This window comes from Lactuca serriola, chromosome 7 (genome assembly GCF_051521515.1).
Source record: "Lactuca serriola cultivar US96UC23 chromosome 7, Lser_US96UC23_V15, whole genome shotgun sequence".
Lineage (NCBI taxonomy): Eukaryota > Viridiplantae > Streptophyta > Magnoliopsida > Asterales > Asteraceae > Lactuca > Lactuca serriola.
The window spans coordinates 87,797,047-87,814,366 of NC_136414.1; the positions used below are offsets into that span (position 1 = coordinate 87,797,047).

The 17,320-nt window shown below is 33.2% G+C and overlaps 2 protein-coding genes across 3 annotated transcripts; one reads left to right on the forward strand and one right to left on the reverse strand.

Annotated features, from left to right (window-relative positions):
* Positions 1-805: 805 nt before the first annotated feature.
* Positions 806-3,475, reverse strand: AIP2 (RING/U-box superfamily protein). The gene is made up of 5 exons (XM_079010482.1): positions 3,104-3,475; positions 2,270-2,489; positions 1,940-2,187; positions 1,193-1,405; positions 806-1,107 (listed from the first exon to the last, which is right to left on the reverse strand). The coding sequence occupies exons 1-5, from the start codon at positions 3,248-3,250 to the stop codon at positions 958-960; spliced, it is 978 nt and encodes a 325-aa protein (XP_078866608.1). The 5' UTR covers positions 3,251-3,475; the 3' UTR covers positions 806-957.
* A 7,990-nt stretch (positions 3,476-11,465) lies between these two features.
* On the forward strand, positions 11,466-17,320 carry LOC145061729 (ethanolamine-phosphate cytidylyltransferase-like). Of its 2 annotated transcripts, XM_079009274.1 has the most exons (11): positions 11,516-11,623; positions 11,767-11,786; positions 12,111-12,525; positions 13,068-13,303; positions 13,799-13,971; positions 14,561-14,632; positions 14,988-15,055; positions 15,153-15,273; positions 16,020-16,085; positions 16,175-16,300; positions 17,011-17,320. In XM_079009274.1, the coding sequence occupies exons 3-11, from the start codon at positions 12,170-12,172 to the stop codon at positions 17,080-17,082; spliced, it is 1,290 nt and encodes a 429-aa protein (XP_078865400.1). In that variant the 5' UTR covers positions 11,516-11,623; positions 11,767-11,786; positions 12,111-12,169; the 3' UTR covers positions 17,083-17,320. The 2 variants fall into 2 exon arrangements, with proteins under 2 accessions (XP_078865399.1, XP_078865400.1); XM_079009273.1 differs by lacking the exon at positions 11,767-11,786 and having other exon boundaries at positions 11,466-11,623.

Sequence of the window (17,320 nt, forward strand, 5' to 3'; positions counted from 1 at the left end):
AACAATGTCTCCAGCCATGTCCTTAGCCTCGTCAGTAAAACGAACAAAACCATCAAGATGATGACAAGCTTATGAAATATATTCGTAAGTGCTATTCTTGACATATATTTATAAAAGTAAAACTTAACTAGAAATACATTAGTTTTATAAGTAATTTAATCTTATTAATACTTCCGTTAAAGTTACTGTTATTTTTGTATATAAAAGTAAGCATACAATATAATGCCTCTATATTTTATTTTCTCATCGTAATTTTTTAATTGTTTCAATAATAGGTTTGGTAGCCATACGTATTTATACATTTTTCTCTTACATAATTAATGAAATCACATGTCATGGTTTATATGTGTATGGCATGGCATGCATGCAAACATTGGAGTTGTAGCCTACGAATCTAAATGGAATAAATTGAACGTGTTGATTTTAATCAAATTGGTCCACTTGATTTTATACCATACAATTTTAATAAATACATACATTAATAACGGCACATACGGTTCATTTGAGATTACAGTGATAATTGAACAAATACATATCTTATTTCACAATGAGATATTTGGATGTAACATAATTTCTTAAGAATACAATTAGTTAATTAATCGTAAAAGTCACATTCTCGATTGAAGAAACCTTGTTTCTATTTGTTATCATAAATCTTCACTTTTTTTAAATTCATTATTATATGAGAACATAGATAAATTTATATTTTTAATGAATTTGTATATTTGCATTTAGACAATTTCTTTAGTTTATTTTTTAAACATAAATAAAATATTGAATACACAATGTAAACATCAAAAGATCATTCAAAAACAAACGAAAAATGATAATAATAAAAGGTAACAATAACATAATCTCATACTTAAAAACAAATCAACAATACTATTTTTTTAAATAATATCACTCTTAACATTTTCACAAATAATAGTTTTTTTTTTTTTTTTTATCTTTTTTGATTTATACATACATATATTCACCTCCTCTAACTGCATTTGCAGCTCCTTTCCTCTCTTCTTCAGCCTCCTTTTCTCTCTCCTTCCTACTTTCATACTCATGATCGTCTGTCCGTAATTCATGTCGACAAATCGGGCATGAATTATGCTCATCCTGAAACAAAACACAACTACAAATTCTCAAAACACTCGAGGGTAAAATGGTCATTTACTTGCATATTTAAAAAATTGTCATTTACCAGCCATGGCTTGAGGCAAGGAGGATGAAACGTGTGTTTGCATGGCATCTCTTGCATACTGTCGTTTACCACCAAATTCTCTTTACAAATCGCACATTCGGCTTCTGCTCCTAACTTGGTTAAGATCTCATTTGTAATAACAATAACCGGAAGCTTTGCAACCACTTCTTTACTTGCTGGTGGTGCTCTCGCTGCTGAATCCCCTTCTGGAAACTGTATATAAACATCAATAAAATAAAATTACCATTACGCCCCTCCCTTGGACCAGACACGACATGAGAGCCTTATACTGTGTTTGTCATGCATTGGACCGGGACTGAGACCGATATCAACCAGACAAAATTTGTAACTTTTTGTCCCACCGAAAAAGATGGAACAAGGTGGGACAGGGACTCGCTCACGATATCTCATCCGTGCAAAATGACGTAAATGCCCTTTTCATCCTGATCATCGAAAACAGCCTTACAAAGCCTGTCCAGTCATGTCTTATATAACAAACGCAGCCGTAAGGCTGCGTTTGTTACAAAAGCTTAGAACTACACTGGACAGGCTTTCTAGGGCTATTTTTGATGACCAGGATGAGGAGGGCATTTACGTCATTTTCACGGATGAGATATTGTGAGCGAGCCCTGTCCTACCTTGTTCTATCTTTTTTGGTGGAACAAAAAGTTACAGATTTTGTCTGGTTGATATCGGTCTCTCAGTCCCAGTCCAATGCATGACAAATACAGTAAATTACTAAATTACCATTGCCACAAGCTGGTCGATAATTTCTTGAGGTAAATCATTGGAATCGGGTGATATGTTGGGCATAAGCTCTTGAAGTCTATCCATGAGGTCTCGTGGGAGATTGGTGGGCCCATCTGACGTGTTGTTTTCAGATGTTTCCGCTTGAGACATTGTAGCAGCAAGGGCTGTCATCAGATTTGATTGAACCAACCACTGAGGCTGTGGAGGCTCTTGGTCCACAGTTAAATGTCCTTCAAACAAATACCCTGCAATAAATGACCGTTTTACCCTTGCTTAGAAGTGACCAATCTATATTTAACAACCAAGAACCGGTAAAATAAAAAAGACCTTGATGTCTTCTGTTTTGTGCAGATTGGTCAGGCTGATTATCTATTTCACTCAACTGTTCTCGGGCTCTAACTATGCAAGTCTTCAGATGTTGTTTTTCAGAAGATTCAGACACCATTTGTTCAGCTTCTAGAAAGAGCCCTAATCCAGCATTCCAAAATCCGGGTGAGGTGTATCTTGTCTTTAATATGGTTGCGACACGAGATATGACTGTGAAAAACTGTGGCATCCATAACTTGTTTTATAAGTAATAGATCAGAAGCTATGAAAGATGTAAATATGGGTTACTAACTACAATATCTCAAATACATATAGCTTTAATTGATGACTGTTAGAAGAGTATTAGTGATGCATTTGATTGAATTTGTATTTGACTGTTATCTCAAAGAATGTTTTCAAGAGATCATGTATATAAATATCAAAAGGGTTTACTTCAATCCATTAATTATATTGGGTTATAAGGCCAAAATTTCTTAAAACATTTCTTAAGAGTAGCTTGATCATCAACCCTTGATTACAACTAAAGCGAATTGAAGGTTCACGTAGGATCATTAGTTCATGCGCATTTCATGGAGTTTAATCATGATCGCATAATCATAATACTGTTTCATCATTAATTTGTGTAAACTTCAAACCACAAGTCATCACTTCGTTAAAACAGATTACAGCAAAAGAGGGAAACGAAAAAAAAAAAAAAAAAGAAGGAAGAAGAAGCTTGATCATTATCTGAATATCATGTAAGCTAAACTTCACGCAATTTCAAAACAAACAGACAAAATAAAAACAGCGATTACAGATACTGATCTGCAAAAAAATGGTTAATGTTTAAATTACCGATTTACGAAGAGAAGGGGAAGCGGAAGGGTAAAATTGATGGAGCAGAGATCTAATTGAAGAGACAGACTCTTCGAACATTTGCTTTTTCCCTAGTTGCTTCTGTAAATCTTGCAATTTCTGCTTCAACTCATCCTCACGTTCCATATCTCTTTCTCCTATTCAGTATTGTAAAATCAGATAAACCCTAGATCACTTTGGTTGTGAAAAGCGAATTTGATTGATGAATGGGAATTTAATCTCTCTCGAACGTTATATTTAACGGATGGTGTCTTGCGTAGGGGGAAACCTGCAATCCTCCGAAATTTCGAGTCACGCTGTACGACCACCGTCTCGATCTAAAAGTTAGAGCCGACAAAACGCGAACCTACCCGACGACCGGGTGTAGATTTTAATTTAAAAGGATAATGTGGCTAAGCCCTATGATTTTTTTTTTGGTTAATGGTATTTTTGGTACTCCAAAAGATCGGGTTCGAAAAGATGTTTTGCCTGATTCGGTGGTTGGCTAGGATGTTTGATGCAGGGGCAAGTTTGATTCGGTGGGGCTGAAAATATAATATGTATAAAAATTGGTAAATAGAGAGGGGCCATAGCAAAAATTTTATATTTTTAGGCCTAAAATGTATAAAATAAAACTATAAGGACTATTTATAAACAAAAAATTAGGGGGCCACAGCCCCCCTTGCCCTTATAAAGCTCTGCCAATGGTTTGATGTGCTTCTGACACATAACGCACACCTTAACTCGGTGGTCTTACTAACTGAATGAGGAAAAAGATACGTTTTGCTGCCTTTTATCTTGACTGTTGACATCGATTTCATCCGATGCCCGGACAACACAAGATACGCTATGCCCTCGTCCTCAATCCATATTTCCTAAATCGCAACATCGTAATCGAAATCATTTTCAATCCAAAAAAGATAACCACGAAAATGTTAAGGCATGCTACTAAGAAAATTTAAGGGTTGAGATCAGCTATAGGGCTTGTGGGTCAGCCATTGCTTCTTCTTTTTTTGGTTAATTTTCTCTTCCAAAAATCCAACTATGTTTTGATGTTGGTAATATTAGAATTCATACACTGATTTAGCTAGAGAATATGGGAGGGGTATGTATTGTATAGTTTATCCGGGTGAATTCTTCTTTGTGATTTTAAGAGGGTTGGTCACTTGGTTAAATTGCTAATATTAGAATTCCTTATTGATTGTATGTGATGTTTATGTCTTTCAGATTTGAGAACTATGTAGCTGACTTCTTATTTTTATTTTTTACATATGGTACACAAGTTGAGTTTGACTTTTGATAGTTTGTGTAAGAACCTAGAATTTTTGTATAAGTAGTTTAGGTTGTTATTATGTGTTTAAGGGCATTTTGGTCCTAATGACAATATTTGGATTGTATAGTGGTATTAAGTATCTTTTGTATGTTTTGTTTGGTGTTTGAAGTAATGATATATGTGTTAAGTATGGATAAAAGAGTTGGAATTAATATGTATAGGATATGAGAAATAAGTGTATTTAAAAAGAGCATGGAAGTTGATTCATGCTCTACCGCGGCACGGTGGTTAGGGTGTCGTGGTGTGGTGGTTGAGGCAATGATTTGGGTGAGAATTTGATGTAAGTTTAGAGCAATGTACTTTGCACCGCAGCGTGGTATATGGATATCCGCAACGTGGTGGCAAAAATAGGATGCTATTGAGAATTGACATCGCGATGTTATTTAGAGAGACCACAAAGTCACTTGAAGGCTATACGACGTGGTAAGAGTCAGGCTGCGGCAAGGTTTCGAGAACAAATTAATAATCGATAAGGTTCATTCTCACATAAAAACACCCCCAAACTTAGAGAAAAGGAGGTTCTGCGATTGTTAAAAAAGAAGGAAGGTTTGGTGGAGATCAAGAAGGAAGATAACAAGGATTGCTCTCTATTATCTTCTAAATGTAACCTCTTCTTCATCCAAGCTTTTGGAGTTTTAATGGTGTTTTGGGGTTTGAGTTGGATATGAAAGATTAATCTTAGATAACTTGTTATTTATGTTTAATTAAGTGTTTGGAAGCTTAATACAAAGTTTTTATGCAGATTCCATGGTTGAATCCATGTTTTGATTGTTAGGGTTTCAAACCCTAGTTTTGGGAAAAATATGAAATGGTACATATGTGTTAAGAACTTAATAGATTTAAGTGTTGAGAAGTTAGATTTGAGTAGTTTAGCAAGTTTATTGACAAAAGATTTGTTAAAGCAAAGTTTACCTAAAGTATGAGATTTTTTGCTAGAATCTCTAATAAGCTCTCAATGAATGGTTTAAAACATATATAAAGGGCCTAATGTGGGAATTATAAGTTGTGGCCAAGGAGGAGTTGGAGTTCTCTAAAGGAAGGTTTAAAGAATCTTAGAAGTAAGTTCTTATTCTCTTCAAATTAAGTGAGTTATAACCTTCATTAGAGTATGCTTTCGTGAAGTTAGATTTAATGTTAAAGTATGAATATATGAGTAAGTGATAGTAGATTACGTTCTTGCTGGTAACATGTTTTGATGAAATGTTAGTTATGATACTATGTGCATATGTATGTTATTGAATAAAAGATAGGGATCCCAATAAAGAAGATTATCTAGAGTTTTTGCATGGAAACTATAGATATAACAAGGACCAATTAACTGATTACCAGTAAGAGTAGAGATGTGTGGTCACTTTATGTGATCGAGATAGTCACTTATGTGACTAGTTGTATATGTGAAGTATGTAGGATAAGAAATTGTTTTATGAAGTATGTAGGATAAGAAATTGTTTTATGTATGTCATGATATTTTATAACTTGCAAGACTTGTTGTATGTTATATGTTGTTTCCATGTATTTCAGGTACAAGTAACAAACCTTAGAGATAGTGAACTTAGAAGCATCAAGAACATGGATTGGATTTTTTTTTTCATGCTTTTATTCTTGTTGCTTTAACTGTGGTTAGGACGCTCGTACATGTTTTTTGGAAATGTTTTTAAGTCTTTTTGAAACTCTGGTTTCGTAAACAATGTTAATACTCTAATATTTTCCATAAATCTTATGTTAGATATTTTATGAAAATACATGTCGTTACAGTTTGACTACTCAATAGGCAACATTACATAGTTGAGTCATTTATTACTTGATTTTTCTGGTAATTTGGTGTACGCCGTGTAAGAACATATATAAGAGTCACAAGGTTATAATTTTATCTTCTATGAGCTAATGGATAAAAATCCTAATGTTATCCACATGCAAGTCCCGAACATATTAAACACTAACCCTTGATCCAAAATAAGCAAAAGACGTAGGACATTCTTGCATGGCTCAAAAACAGGTTAAACATGTCCTCTGTTCACCTTATTAGGTCAAGAAAAACCATTCTAATCAACTACTACACATGGATCTCTCCAAAATCCAAGAATTACAAGCAAAAGGGACCAAATGAGCTTAAAATACTAGATCTAGATGCCAAACATGTTAAAGATTCAAACTTGAATACTTGTAAAGCACAAAGATGACAAGTATGCTTATACTCTCTAGATCTAACTTTTAGTGCAACAAATCAACTTGCTTCTTCTTCAACTTCATACCAAAAGAACATCATACAAATTTCAAATGAGGAGAGGGAGCTAGGTTTGGAGCTCTAGGTTTCTTAGAGATAAAGTATGTGTAGATAAGAAAATCCTAAAAGTTAGAGCATTTAAATAGGATCCAAAACCTGAGACTTAGGGGTTTTGAGTTGTTACGATTACGCATCGTGACACATTAAATGGTCGGTCATGGCTAATATTGTTGACACATGCCACGACCAACATCTGGTCGCGTGCGACCAACCGAAACCCACCTTCTCATTCTATTAAAATAAGTAAATAACATATTGGGAAATAGGCGTTACAATCTATTTATTTCGGTATAACAAGAAGAGAGATTTACAACAAGACATCCAAGTAGTACAACTTACCTACAAGACATGCAACGATACAAAGAATTTATGACAAATGTCCTTTAGTACTTCCGAAAGAGACAACGTAGAGAAACATTACAACCAAACATAAACCTTTCTTCTTCTACTCGACCCACCCAACCTTAGGTATGTAAGTTAGTTTGATGTTTATACACCTATAAATATCTTAAGTCCAATCCTCCACACAAGGTTAACATATTCACTTTCATCTTATTTATGCATATTTTATGTATTGTACCTATACTTACTTGATCGTGCAAAATATGGGATATAAACCTACAATTCGTAGTTTGGTGTTGTTTTTGTCCATATTTCGATCGTTGGATCTTCATCAAGGAAATATTATATACAATAACCCAATAGAATCACAAAACAAACTCGTTATTTGATAACACATTTTATCAATATTAGACTAACGTAATTAACAAAGTTAAAAACAACAATACCCCGGTCCCAAATAAATGGGGGTAATAGAGAGGTAAGATGGTCGACAACTCCTACTATAAGATAGGAAGACTGCTTCCGTCGAAGACATCCAACAAAAGAAAAAAAATACATGTGAATAAATAAATATTAAGATTTTATAATCATGCCTATCAAGGAAAAATTGCATAAAATTCCTACATACATCCCATGATGAATACTAAAGTGAAGTTTATCAGGATAAGATGACTAATAAAATAAATATATGTGTACAAGAATGAGATGACAAACGTTGTAGCACCCTCTTTCAGTTCATTTCTAAATTCAGGGTTGTGAACCAAAATCCGGTCATGTAAAGTCTTTGGGCTTTGAAAAAGTAAAGTTTAGACCTTATTGAAGGTTGATAATGATGTTTATGAGATCTAAGCACTTGATTTGTATGTTGGAACCAAAGGGTAGAAAGGGAAAATTTATATGTCGAGATTCTTGTATGGATTAGGGTTTTTGTTCTACATGTTTTAAGCCAAAAGTAACTAGATAGAATTGTAGGCTCTTCAATACCTTTTCGTGCATATAAAGACCGTTGAAAACGGAGTTGAAACGAAGAAGTTATGGTTGTTTGTGTTGGATTAGGTGTCTAAGCCAATAACTAAATTACTATAATCTTGAATGATTAGCAAAGTCCTTTTAGGTTGCCCTCAAGCCTAGTAATTGATTGGACTGTTATTTGGAAAGAGAGACTGATTTATTAATTTATTATATAATTAATAAATTAATTAGAAATCAAAATAAATAATCTTTTAATATATTATGAGAATAATATATTAATTAGAAATTGTATTGTTTAATTAAAAATTAATCAAAAATTAACTGGATTAATTAAAAGTGGAAGGACTAAAGGTGACAATGTTTAAAAGTTGAACATTGAACAATTTTAGAACCTCCCAAGAGGGGGGGGGGATTCTAGAATGGTTATAGGGATTTTCTTGGGTATTAAGGAAGTCTATGAGTCCTTAGGGAGCAAGGAAAGGGATAAGGCTTATCCTAAGGAAACCTGTCTTATCCTAGTTCCCTTAGTCACCTATATAAACCCTCCTAAGGGTTCATAATTTCGTTCATCCTTTCTATAAGAGGTAGAAACGAAAATCCTTCCCCCCCCCCTCCCCTCTCATCTTTAGCCTCCACCTTGCTAGGTTTTGGGTGTGAGCCATTAGAGGTACGAGACTCCTAGTGCTTACTTTCCGAAGCTACGTCAAGAAAGAATCATTGTTTATTTACTACAATAAACATAAGGTATGTATTTTCTAACAACCCTTTAGTATTTTCGAAAATAGCAATGTACTTTTAAGGTTCTTGATATTCAATAGTTGTTTTCAAATCATAGTGAGAACATAGATCCTTTAGGGTGCATATGAACTCAGGGTTTATGTTTTTCGCCAAAATTTAGTTGTTGTAACATATAAATCACATCGGTTTAAAGTTGAGCTGGAAAGTGGATGTTCTTCCCTACGTAGGGCGTATGGCATAATAGATAAATGAGGAACGAGATTTTAATGAGCTACACATGGTGTAAATTAAGTTACGTATGGCGTAGCTGCTGCTGACCAAAACCCTAATCCAAAAGTTTTGAGCTCGATATAAGGACTCTAACTTCTTGGGATCCCTCCCATAACCAATCTCCATCACCTCATATCACTCCTTTGAAACCCTAGCCACCATTTGTGAGTCTTAGAGCTTTTAGTGTGTTTTTGGGTGCATTTTTGAATAAAGGAGTCCATTAGAGAACCTTTGTAGATCCAGACCTCGCACTTCATCAACATTCTCTACGAGGTATAAAGCTTGCATCTTGATGTTCATTTTGTTATATCTAATTAGTTCATGGTTTTTTCTGCTTTTTATCCCATAATCTTGGTTCTTGTGAGTATGGGTTACTCTATACCATTTGAGTGCCTCCTTCTAATGTTTATGAGGTTATTGAGTTATAAAAAATAAGAGCTTGGGCACTCTCATTCATCTATGCATGAGTTCCTGAACAACGGATAACTTTATGGACCTAGTTTTTGGTATTGTTAGATCTAATTAGTTCATGGTTTTTTCTGCTTTTTGTCCCATAATCTTGGTTCTTGTGAGTATGGGTTACTCCATATACCATTTTAGTGTCTCCTTCTGATGTTTATGAGATTATTGAGTTATAAAAATGAGAGCTTGGGCACTCTCATTCATTCATGCATGAGTTCTTGAGCAACGGATAACTTTATGGACCTATGTTTTGGTATTGTGCTCTTTATGACCATGCAAATGGATAAAATCGGGGACTTTATACATTAAGACACTCATTTAGATCATATTTGGGAGTTTGAGAGTTTGGCTTGCTATAATAAGAGCTAATAGAAGTTTTTGGGATCAGGGGTACTACGCATGGTGTAGCTCTACGCAGGGCGTAGATTGGTTATGCACGACATAAGTCAACTTAGTGTTGACCGTTGACTTTTTGGCCTATTTGACTTTTGGACTTAGTATTGGAAGGGCAAAATGGTCTTTTGCTCAAAGGAGGTTTAATTGTGAGCCTAGACCTTTCATGAGTTAGTCTTTTCCTTAATTGTTAATTAGGGTTTTATTATGGATATGTTTAGCAAGATGAGGCTTGATATCGTCGGCTCGAGTTGGTGATTTATCTTGTCTTCAGGATTGAGGTGAGTCTCTTCACTGTACTCGTGGGTCGACGACACCAATGTCGGCCCACTGGATTATGTTTATAGGAGGATAATTGTCTCTGTGACACTCGATGATATGCTTGTATGTGTTTGTTGTCTTTGTGACTCTTGCTGATATGATTGTATGCTTTATGTATATAGGGTGAAATACACCCATTCGGTTGAAAAAATATATCGATTGAGTTGAAATAGACTTGAGGGTGAAATAGACCCGTACGGTTGAAAAATATTGATTGAGTTGAAATAGACTCGGGGTGAAATAGACCTGATACAACTTCGAGTTGATATGTATGTATGGTATGTTGTATTTTGGGAACTCATTAAGCTTTATGCTTACGTTTTATGTTTGAAATGTTTTCAGATACCTTCTGGTTTCAAAAGGAATGGTCCGACTTGATCGCACCACATCCCCTTTAGATTTATTTCGCATTGACTGTTTATATTTTCACTATGATGTTTTGAGAATACTTCTACTATGACCGTCTTTTGGGATAATGAATGTATAGTTTTGACTTATTTAAAATGAATTTTTTACTCGGTATTTTTGGGATATTACACATGTCAACAATTAAAACATGAATAAATACACAAGTAAAGGAAGTAAATCCAAGAAATAAGTCGATAACATATATTGGATACTCACGATGAAAGTAATAGGCAAAGAAGAGTTGGTAGGAGAAAACCAACCAACAACCACAAATGAAGAAAAATGAGGTGGACTATCTTAATATTATTATGCTACTCTAATTCTAAGCTTTCACACTCTCATATCTCAAGTCATTTCCTATGTAAGGGCTAATTCTTTTAAGTCTAACATCACGCTATGTTCTCACCTTCCTGATGTACTTCTCCTCCTCGCACCCTCTATTGAGATCATTTCTACTATCTTATTTAACGGATGTTACTTATCAATTAATAAAGTTTTAAGCAATTATTCAGGAAATCATCGGTTTTAAAGGATATTTATCGATCTGAGACCCATTTGAGATACATGTCTATGTGTTTTTAAACATTGAAGATTAGAGTGCTTCCATTGAAAGCTTTAAAACAAATATGATGTAATAAAGTTGTTTACTCTTTATTTAAAATATCTTTAATTTGAAGTTTTACTATATAAGAATCCTCTTAACACAAGATTGTCAAACCAATAACAACTATATGACAGCTGTTGAAAATACAAAGATTTGTACGAAGATGATTTCTTGTAATTGACTTCTTTTCTAATTTTGAAGTTGAAAGTTTTCTTAGTTTGCAAGTTTTAGCTTCAAATGTGAATGTGGAAAATGAATTTGATACCTTCCCTAATTTCTCTACTCCATGTTATATAAAAAATAACCCCTTTTCTTTCGTTCAGCCTCTCAAATAAGCGGAGAAACAGAGGGAGAGAGGTGGAGAGCAAGGAGACACGAATTCCAACACAAAAGGTAATACTTTTTCAGATTCGATCTGACGAAATCGAACGCAACCCCTCTTTCTTTCTGAATTCATTTCAGCAAAAAAGAAAAGATCCCTAGAATCTATACATCATAAGCAGTAATTAAAGCTTACATTTTCGTTCTGCTTTCAGGCTTTTCAGATCCCAATTCGGTAGTTCTTTCCCCGACCTATTTTGCGTTTTCTTGCATGATCTTCGCTTGCTTTTGTTGAATTTGCATGTTTGCAATCTGAATGATTATCGTCATTCAAATTCATACCCATCTTATCATAAAGTAGATACCTTGCATATATGAATGCGTTTCAATTTCTCCATTATTCAATACCTTCTTCCAATTCGTAATATCTTTCATATCAATGCTACTAAGAAAAACTTCCAATTTCCGTTTCTTTAACATCGCATGCAAGTTTTTCACTCGACTTCCTCATCAGTTCTTAACTTCTTGTACAATTTCGGTGATTTTCTTCTTTTTGCAGGATTTGTGTCTCCAATTACCACATTAAAAGAGGGATTCAAAGGCCCTAGGAGCCAAAACATGGAATTCGAGAGTAATACCACAAATTGGGATGGGGTTTACTACTACCCACATCTATTTGGTGGCATTATGCTAACAGCTGCATTGCTTGGTTTATCAACAAGTTATTTTGGTGGCATGATGGGGTTTCCTACTTTGCCTTATATGCTATCTTACTTGAGAAACCTTCAAAAGAAAAAAGGGGGAAAGAAACGGATTAGGGTTTACATGGATGGTTGTTTTGATCTTATGCATTATGGACATGCTAATGCTTTAAGACAAGCTAAAGCTTTGGGTGATGAATTGGTGGTTGGACTTGTAAGTGATGAGGAAATCATCAAGAACAAGGGCCCACCCGTTTTATCTATGGAAGAGAGGTATAATTATAATTTAGTGTTAAATTGTAAGAAACAACAAATCTACTTTCTTTAATTTGTTTATTTGTGCATCATATACTTTTGTTTCTTCCTATCACAACATTATACTTTGAAAATCTTGCTAGAATTGGGTAGATTTTCAAAGTGCAATTCGTTAAAGAAAAAAAAGAAATTTGAAAGTACAATTCTCTAATAGAAAGAAATGAAAGTAGGATGTTGTAATAGTAATACACAAGTAAATGAAAGCATGTTGCTATTCTATAATCTATTGATAAAAGATTTCATGTCTTTCCCTTTTTAGCATATAAAAGTATAATATCCCAACAAGAAAAAGAAATTAGAAGTCCAATGCAAGATGTAATAGAAAGAAATTTTAGCAGGATGCTATAATACACAAATAAATGAAAGTAGTCAAGTACTATAATACTATTTCTTGCATTTAGCCGAATAATTTAGTGTGAAAAGCTTTAATAAAAACAAAATAAAAGTAGGATGCTATAAAGAAATAATAAATAAAAGTATGTTTCTATTTCTTGTTTAAGGTTGGCTCTTGTTAGTGGATTAAAGTGGGTGGATGAAGTGATTGCTAATGCACCATATGAAATTACCGAAGAGTTTATGAATCGACTTTTTAACGAGCATAAGATTGATTACATCATACATGGTGATGATCCTTGCTTGCTTCCTGATGGAAGTGACGCATATGCCCTTGCAAAAAAAGTTGGTAGATACAAGCAGATAAAACGTACGGAGGGCGTTTCTAGTACAGATATTGTAGGTACTACAACTAATTCATAATAGCAATTACTTCGCCTTTTTTTTAGTGTTTGAGATTTCATTTTGATCCTTAAAAAGACTTATTGACTTATGGTGGTAGGAAAAGGAGTTTTTAAAAAAGTGTTTGGATTAGTTTTTGTGGTGGGAAAAAGTCAATAAGTCAATAAGTCAATAAGTTGTTTTTTTTTAAAAGTCTGTGTTCTAGCTTAAGGGTATTTTAAGGTAAAATATTGACATTTACAACTCAAAAAGTCATAAGGAGTTTTTTAGAGAAGTTATAAATTCTACCTTCTTAAAATCTCCTTTCTGAAGGGTTGAGGAGAAGTTGTTTTAAAAGTCTTTTTCTTTTTGTCAAACACTTTTTTTGACTTATTGACTTTTCAAAAAGACAATAAGTTGTTTTGAGATGAAATCCCAAACACCCTCTTATTTGTTGATATGGGAAATGTACTTTAATGTATTTGTGTGTGTGTGTGTGTTTTGTTCTTGTATGTAGGAAGAATATTGGCTTCTATAGAGGAGAAGAAAGGGACTCAAGTTTCTAATGAATCATTGGAGAATGGGGAACATAATGAGATGAATAAAAGTGTGGAGAGTTTATTAAAATGTAAAAATGCTTCAAGTTTTCTTCCTACTTCAAGAAGAATTGTGCAATTTTCTAATGGAAAGGTATTATATTTATATTCACCACTTGGTTATAAAGCTTGATAATATTAAAAAAGAACGCAAGAAAAGCCCAATGCTTTGTTATAGTAATTACCTAAAGTCCTAAACTACCCCTCCATTAGATAGATGCCGAATAGTTTGCTGAGTTTCCCATTCTACCCCCATCTAAAAACGGGGTCTTAGGTGGATGTGTAACAAGGTGTTTCTATGTTTAAAAGATTTTAGAGAAAATGCCTAAACTACCCCTCCACTACATTGATGCTGAATAGTTTACTGAGTTTCCCATTCTACCCCCATCTATAAACGGGGACTTAAGTGGATGTGTAGCAACGTGTTTCTATGTTTAATTTTTTTTAGAGAAAATGCCTAAACTACCCCTCCACTACATAATGCCCAATAGTTTGTTGAGTTTCCCATTTTACCCCCATCCAAAAACATGGACTTAAGTGGATGTGTAGCAAGGTGTTTCTATGAATTACTCTATTTCATTTTACTCATACTTGCTCTTGTGAATTTGAATATATATATATTTGATAAATTCTCTAAGAAAACTCTTGAATTTATTAATTAATTTATTTTCTTGACTTTTCAGGGTCCTGGACCAAATGCTCGTGTGGTGTATATTGATGGAGCATTTGATCTTTTTCATGCTGGACATGTTGAGGTATTTAGATAAAAAGTTTCCCCCTTTATTAATTATTAATTATTACATTCTCATTTTAAAACACCCTACAATCCTCCATATCAAAAGACAAGTTTTTTCATTCAGAACATTTGTCAAACAGTCTTTTTCGTTCATCACAGGGTTAAAATGGTAATTTTCTGTCATTGAGAATTGTTTTCAAACATTCATGTTTTTGTCATTGAGAACGGTTGTTTGTCAAACAAAAAGGCTTCCAACAAGTTTTTTTTATTCAGACTTTGTTTTTGGACTGAATGAATTGAATGTGAGTAAATGACCATTTTGCCCTTTTGGCATTAAGCATAACCAATAATTATCCATGTCTTTGCATACCTAGATTTTGAAGAGTGCTCGACAACTTGGAGACTTTTTGCTTGTGGGTATTTATACCGATCAAATTGTGAGGTAAATAGTAAAATACTATACAACTAATTAAACTTCACATTTTTTTAAAAAAAAGAAATTTATATTGATTATTAAAAAAAGGATGTGTTTAATGTAGTGAACAAAGAGGAACACATTTCCCACTTATGCATTTGCATGAAAGGAGTCTTAGTGTTTTAGCATGTCGATATGTTGATGAGGTCATCATTGGTGCTCCATGGGAGATTACAAAGGACATGGTATGTAATTTTTTAAAGGTCTTTTTTTTAAGGGATTAAATGCAAGAAATAGGATCCTACTTTCATTTCCTTTTATTAGAACATTCTACTTTGAAAACAATCTACCTAATTACAAATAGCAATGTCATTACACAATCCACATGTGAAACAATTTTCATTATATGATAATTTGATAGATTTTTATTAGTAATATTACAAGTGCAATGATGTAATTAAAAAAATGAAAGTAGTATGTTGATAGTTCTTGCATTTAGCCCTTTAATCAACTCGTATGAACTAATAATGAAATGATTGTCTTGTTTCACCAAGAAAACTTATTAGAACAAATACGTGTTTCATTAATAGTGCAACATTTGATTAACTTAGACACATAGTTTACAAATTTTGTCCTGAGTGTTTACCAAATGTCTTAAATACCCTTTCGTATAATAGAGGAATTGTGATGACCCAAAAATCAAAATTTCATTGTCTACTTTCGTTTCTTCCTACTACAACATTGTAATTTGAAAATTCTACCCTATTATAGCAAAAAGCAAATGTCATTCATTTTTATTTAAAAGTATAATGTCATAAGAAAAATATACAAAAATTTCAATGTACAATGCCTTGATAAGAAAAAAAAATGGAAGCAAAATGTTGTGATAGAAAGTACGTTGCTATTTCTTGCATTTACTTTTTAAAAAAAAACATGTTGATGATTCTATATTTTCTTAACTCATATGCTTCAAATTCATTGACATGACCAGATTACAACTTTCAATATCTCATTAGTTGTGCATGGAACAGTTTGTGAGGGCAAGTCTTCTATTAATGTGAGTTTTTTTTCTTTTTTTTTTTTACACATTTTCTTGAGTTCAAAGTCCTATATGATAAAAGTACATTGTTATTTCTTGCATTATAGGGCAAGTTAGATGATCCTTATTCGGTTCCCAAAAGTATAGGCATCTTCAAAATGCTTGAGAGTCCAAAAAATATCACCACAACTTCTGTGGCTCAAAGAATAAAGGCCAATCATGAGATCTATGAGGTATCTTTATATTCCAATTTCCAAATACATGTGAATTTGTATTTGTGTTTAATAAATAAGACATACTCTTAGGCTATGTCTGACAGACTAGTTGGTAGCTGAAAAGCTAGCTGTTAGCTGATAAAGCTAGCTGACAAAAAATGACAGTTTGGTAAAAACTAGTTGATAAGCTAGCTGAAAGATGTAAAATGAGATAGAAAGACATTTAGAAGAAATATGTTTTGTATAATTAGTTAAGGGTGTATTCGGGAAATTTTTAAAAAGCTCGTGAAAAGCTACTTTAAGTAGCCTTTTTAAAAGGGAAATCTCAGATAAAGTCCCAATATTTTGGGTCAGTTTACGGTTTAATCTGAACTTTTATTTTTTGAACAGAAATGTCGCGATTATCTAATTTTATACGGTAATCTGTCATTTTTTGTTTAAAAAAAAATGACTGTTTTCGTTAATTTGGGCAAAATATAAAATAATCGGAAATTTTCTGTTCAAAAAAGTAAAAGTTGGGACCAAACCGTAAACTGACTCAAAATATTGGGACTTTATTAGAGATTTTTTTTTAAAAAGCTACTTTTTAGCTTTGCCAAACATGACGATTTAAAAGAACTTAAAAAATAAGCTAGCTTATGAGCTACATGTGATGTGGCAAACACAACCTTAATGAGAGAAATACAAGATGTGAATGTTGTGAGTGATTTAGTGTGTGACTTTTGCAGAAAAGAAATGCGAAGAAGGAAGCGAGTGAGAAAAAGTTTTATGAAGAAAGAAAATATATATTGGGAGACTAATTAATGATTTAGGGTTATCATTCATATACTTTGACATAGAAGAAGGTACTTTGAGATGAGATGTATTTGTAAGTTTTTTTGTATTTTTGATTTATAGGATGAATGATTAGATGATTGTTATGATATATGAACAAATGAGTAATGAAGTTTTATCATGTATTTCTGTAAATCAATTTTTTTGGTGTCTATGATTGAATTTTGTAAAATTGATTTTTCTTGAATGATTCTTGTTTGTAAA

Excerpts from the sequence above, each read along its gene's own strand:
- AIP2 (XM_079010482.1), bottom strand. The coding sequence starts at position 3,250 with ATGGAACGTGAGGATGAGTTGAAGCAGAAATTGCAAGATTTACAGAAG. Across the intron at positions 2,188-2,269 it reads ACAAAACAGAAGACATCAAG|GGTATTTGTTTGAAGGACAT; the intron begins GTCTTTTTTATT and ends CATTTATTGCAG. Across the intron at positions 1,406-1,939 it reads TCGACCAGCTTGTGGCAATG|TTTCCAGAAGGGGATTCAGC; the intron begins GTAATTTAGTAA and ends GTTTATATACAG.
- LOC145061729 (XM_079009273.1), top strand. The coding sequence starts at position 12,170 with ATGGAATTCGAGAGTAATACCACAAATTGGGATGGGGTTTACTACTAC. Across the intron at positions 15,056-15,152 it reads TATACCGATCAAATTGTGAG|TGAACAAAGAGGAACACATT; the intron begins GTAAATAGTAAA and ends TGTTTAATGTAG. Across the intron at positions 15,274-16,019 it reads GGGAGATTACAAAGGACATG|ATTACAACTTTCAATATCTC; the intron begins GTATGTAATTTT and ends TGACATGACCAG.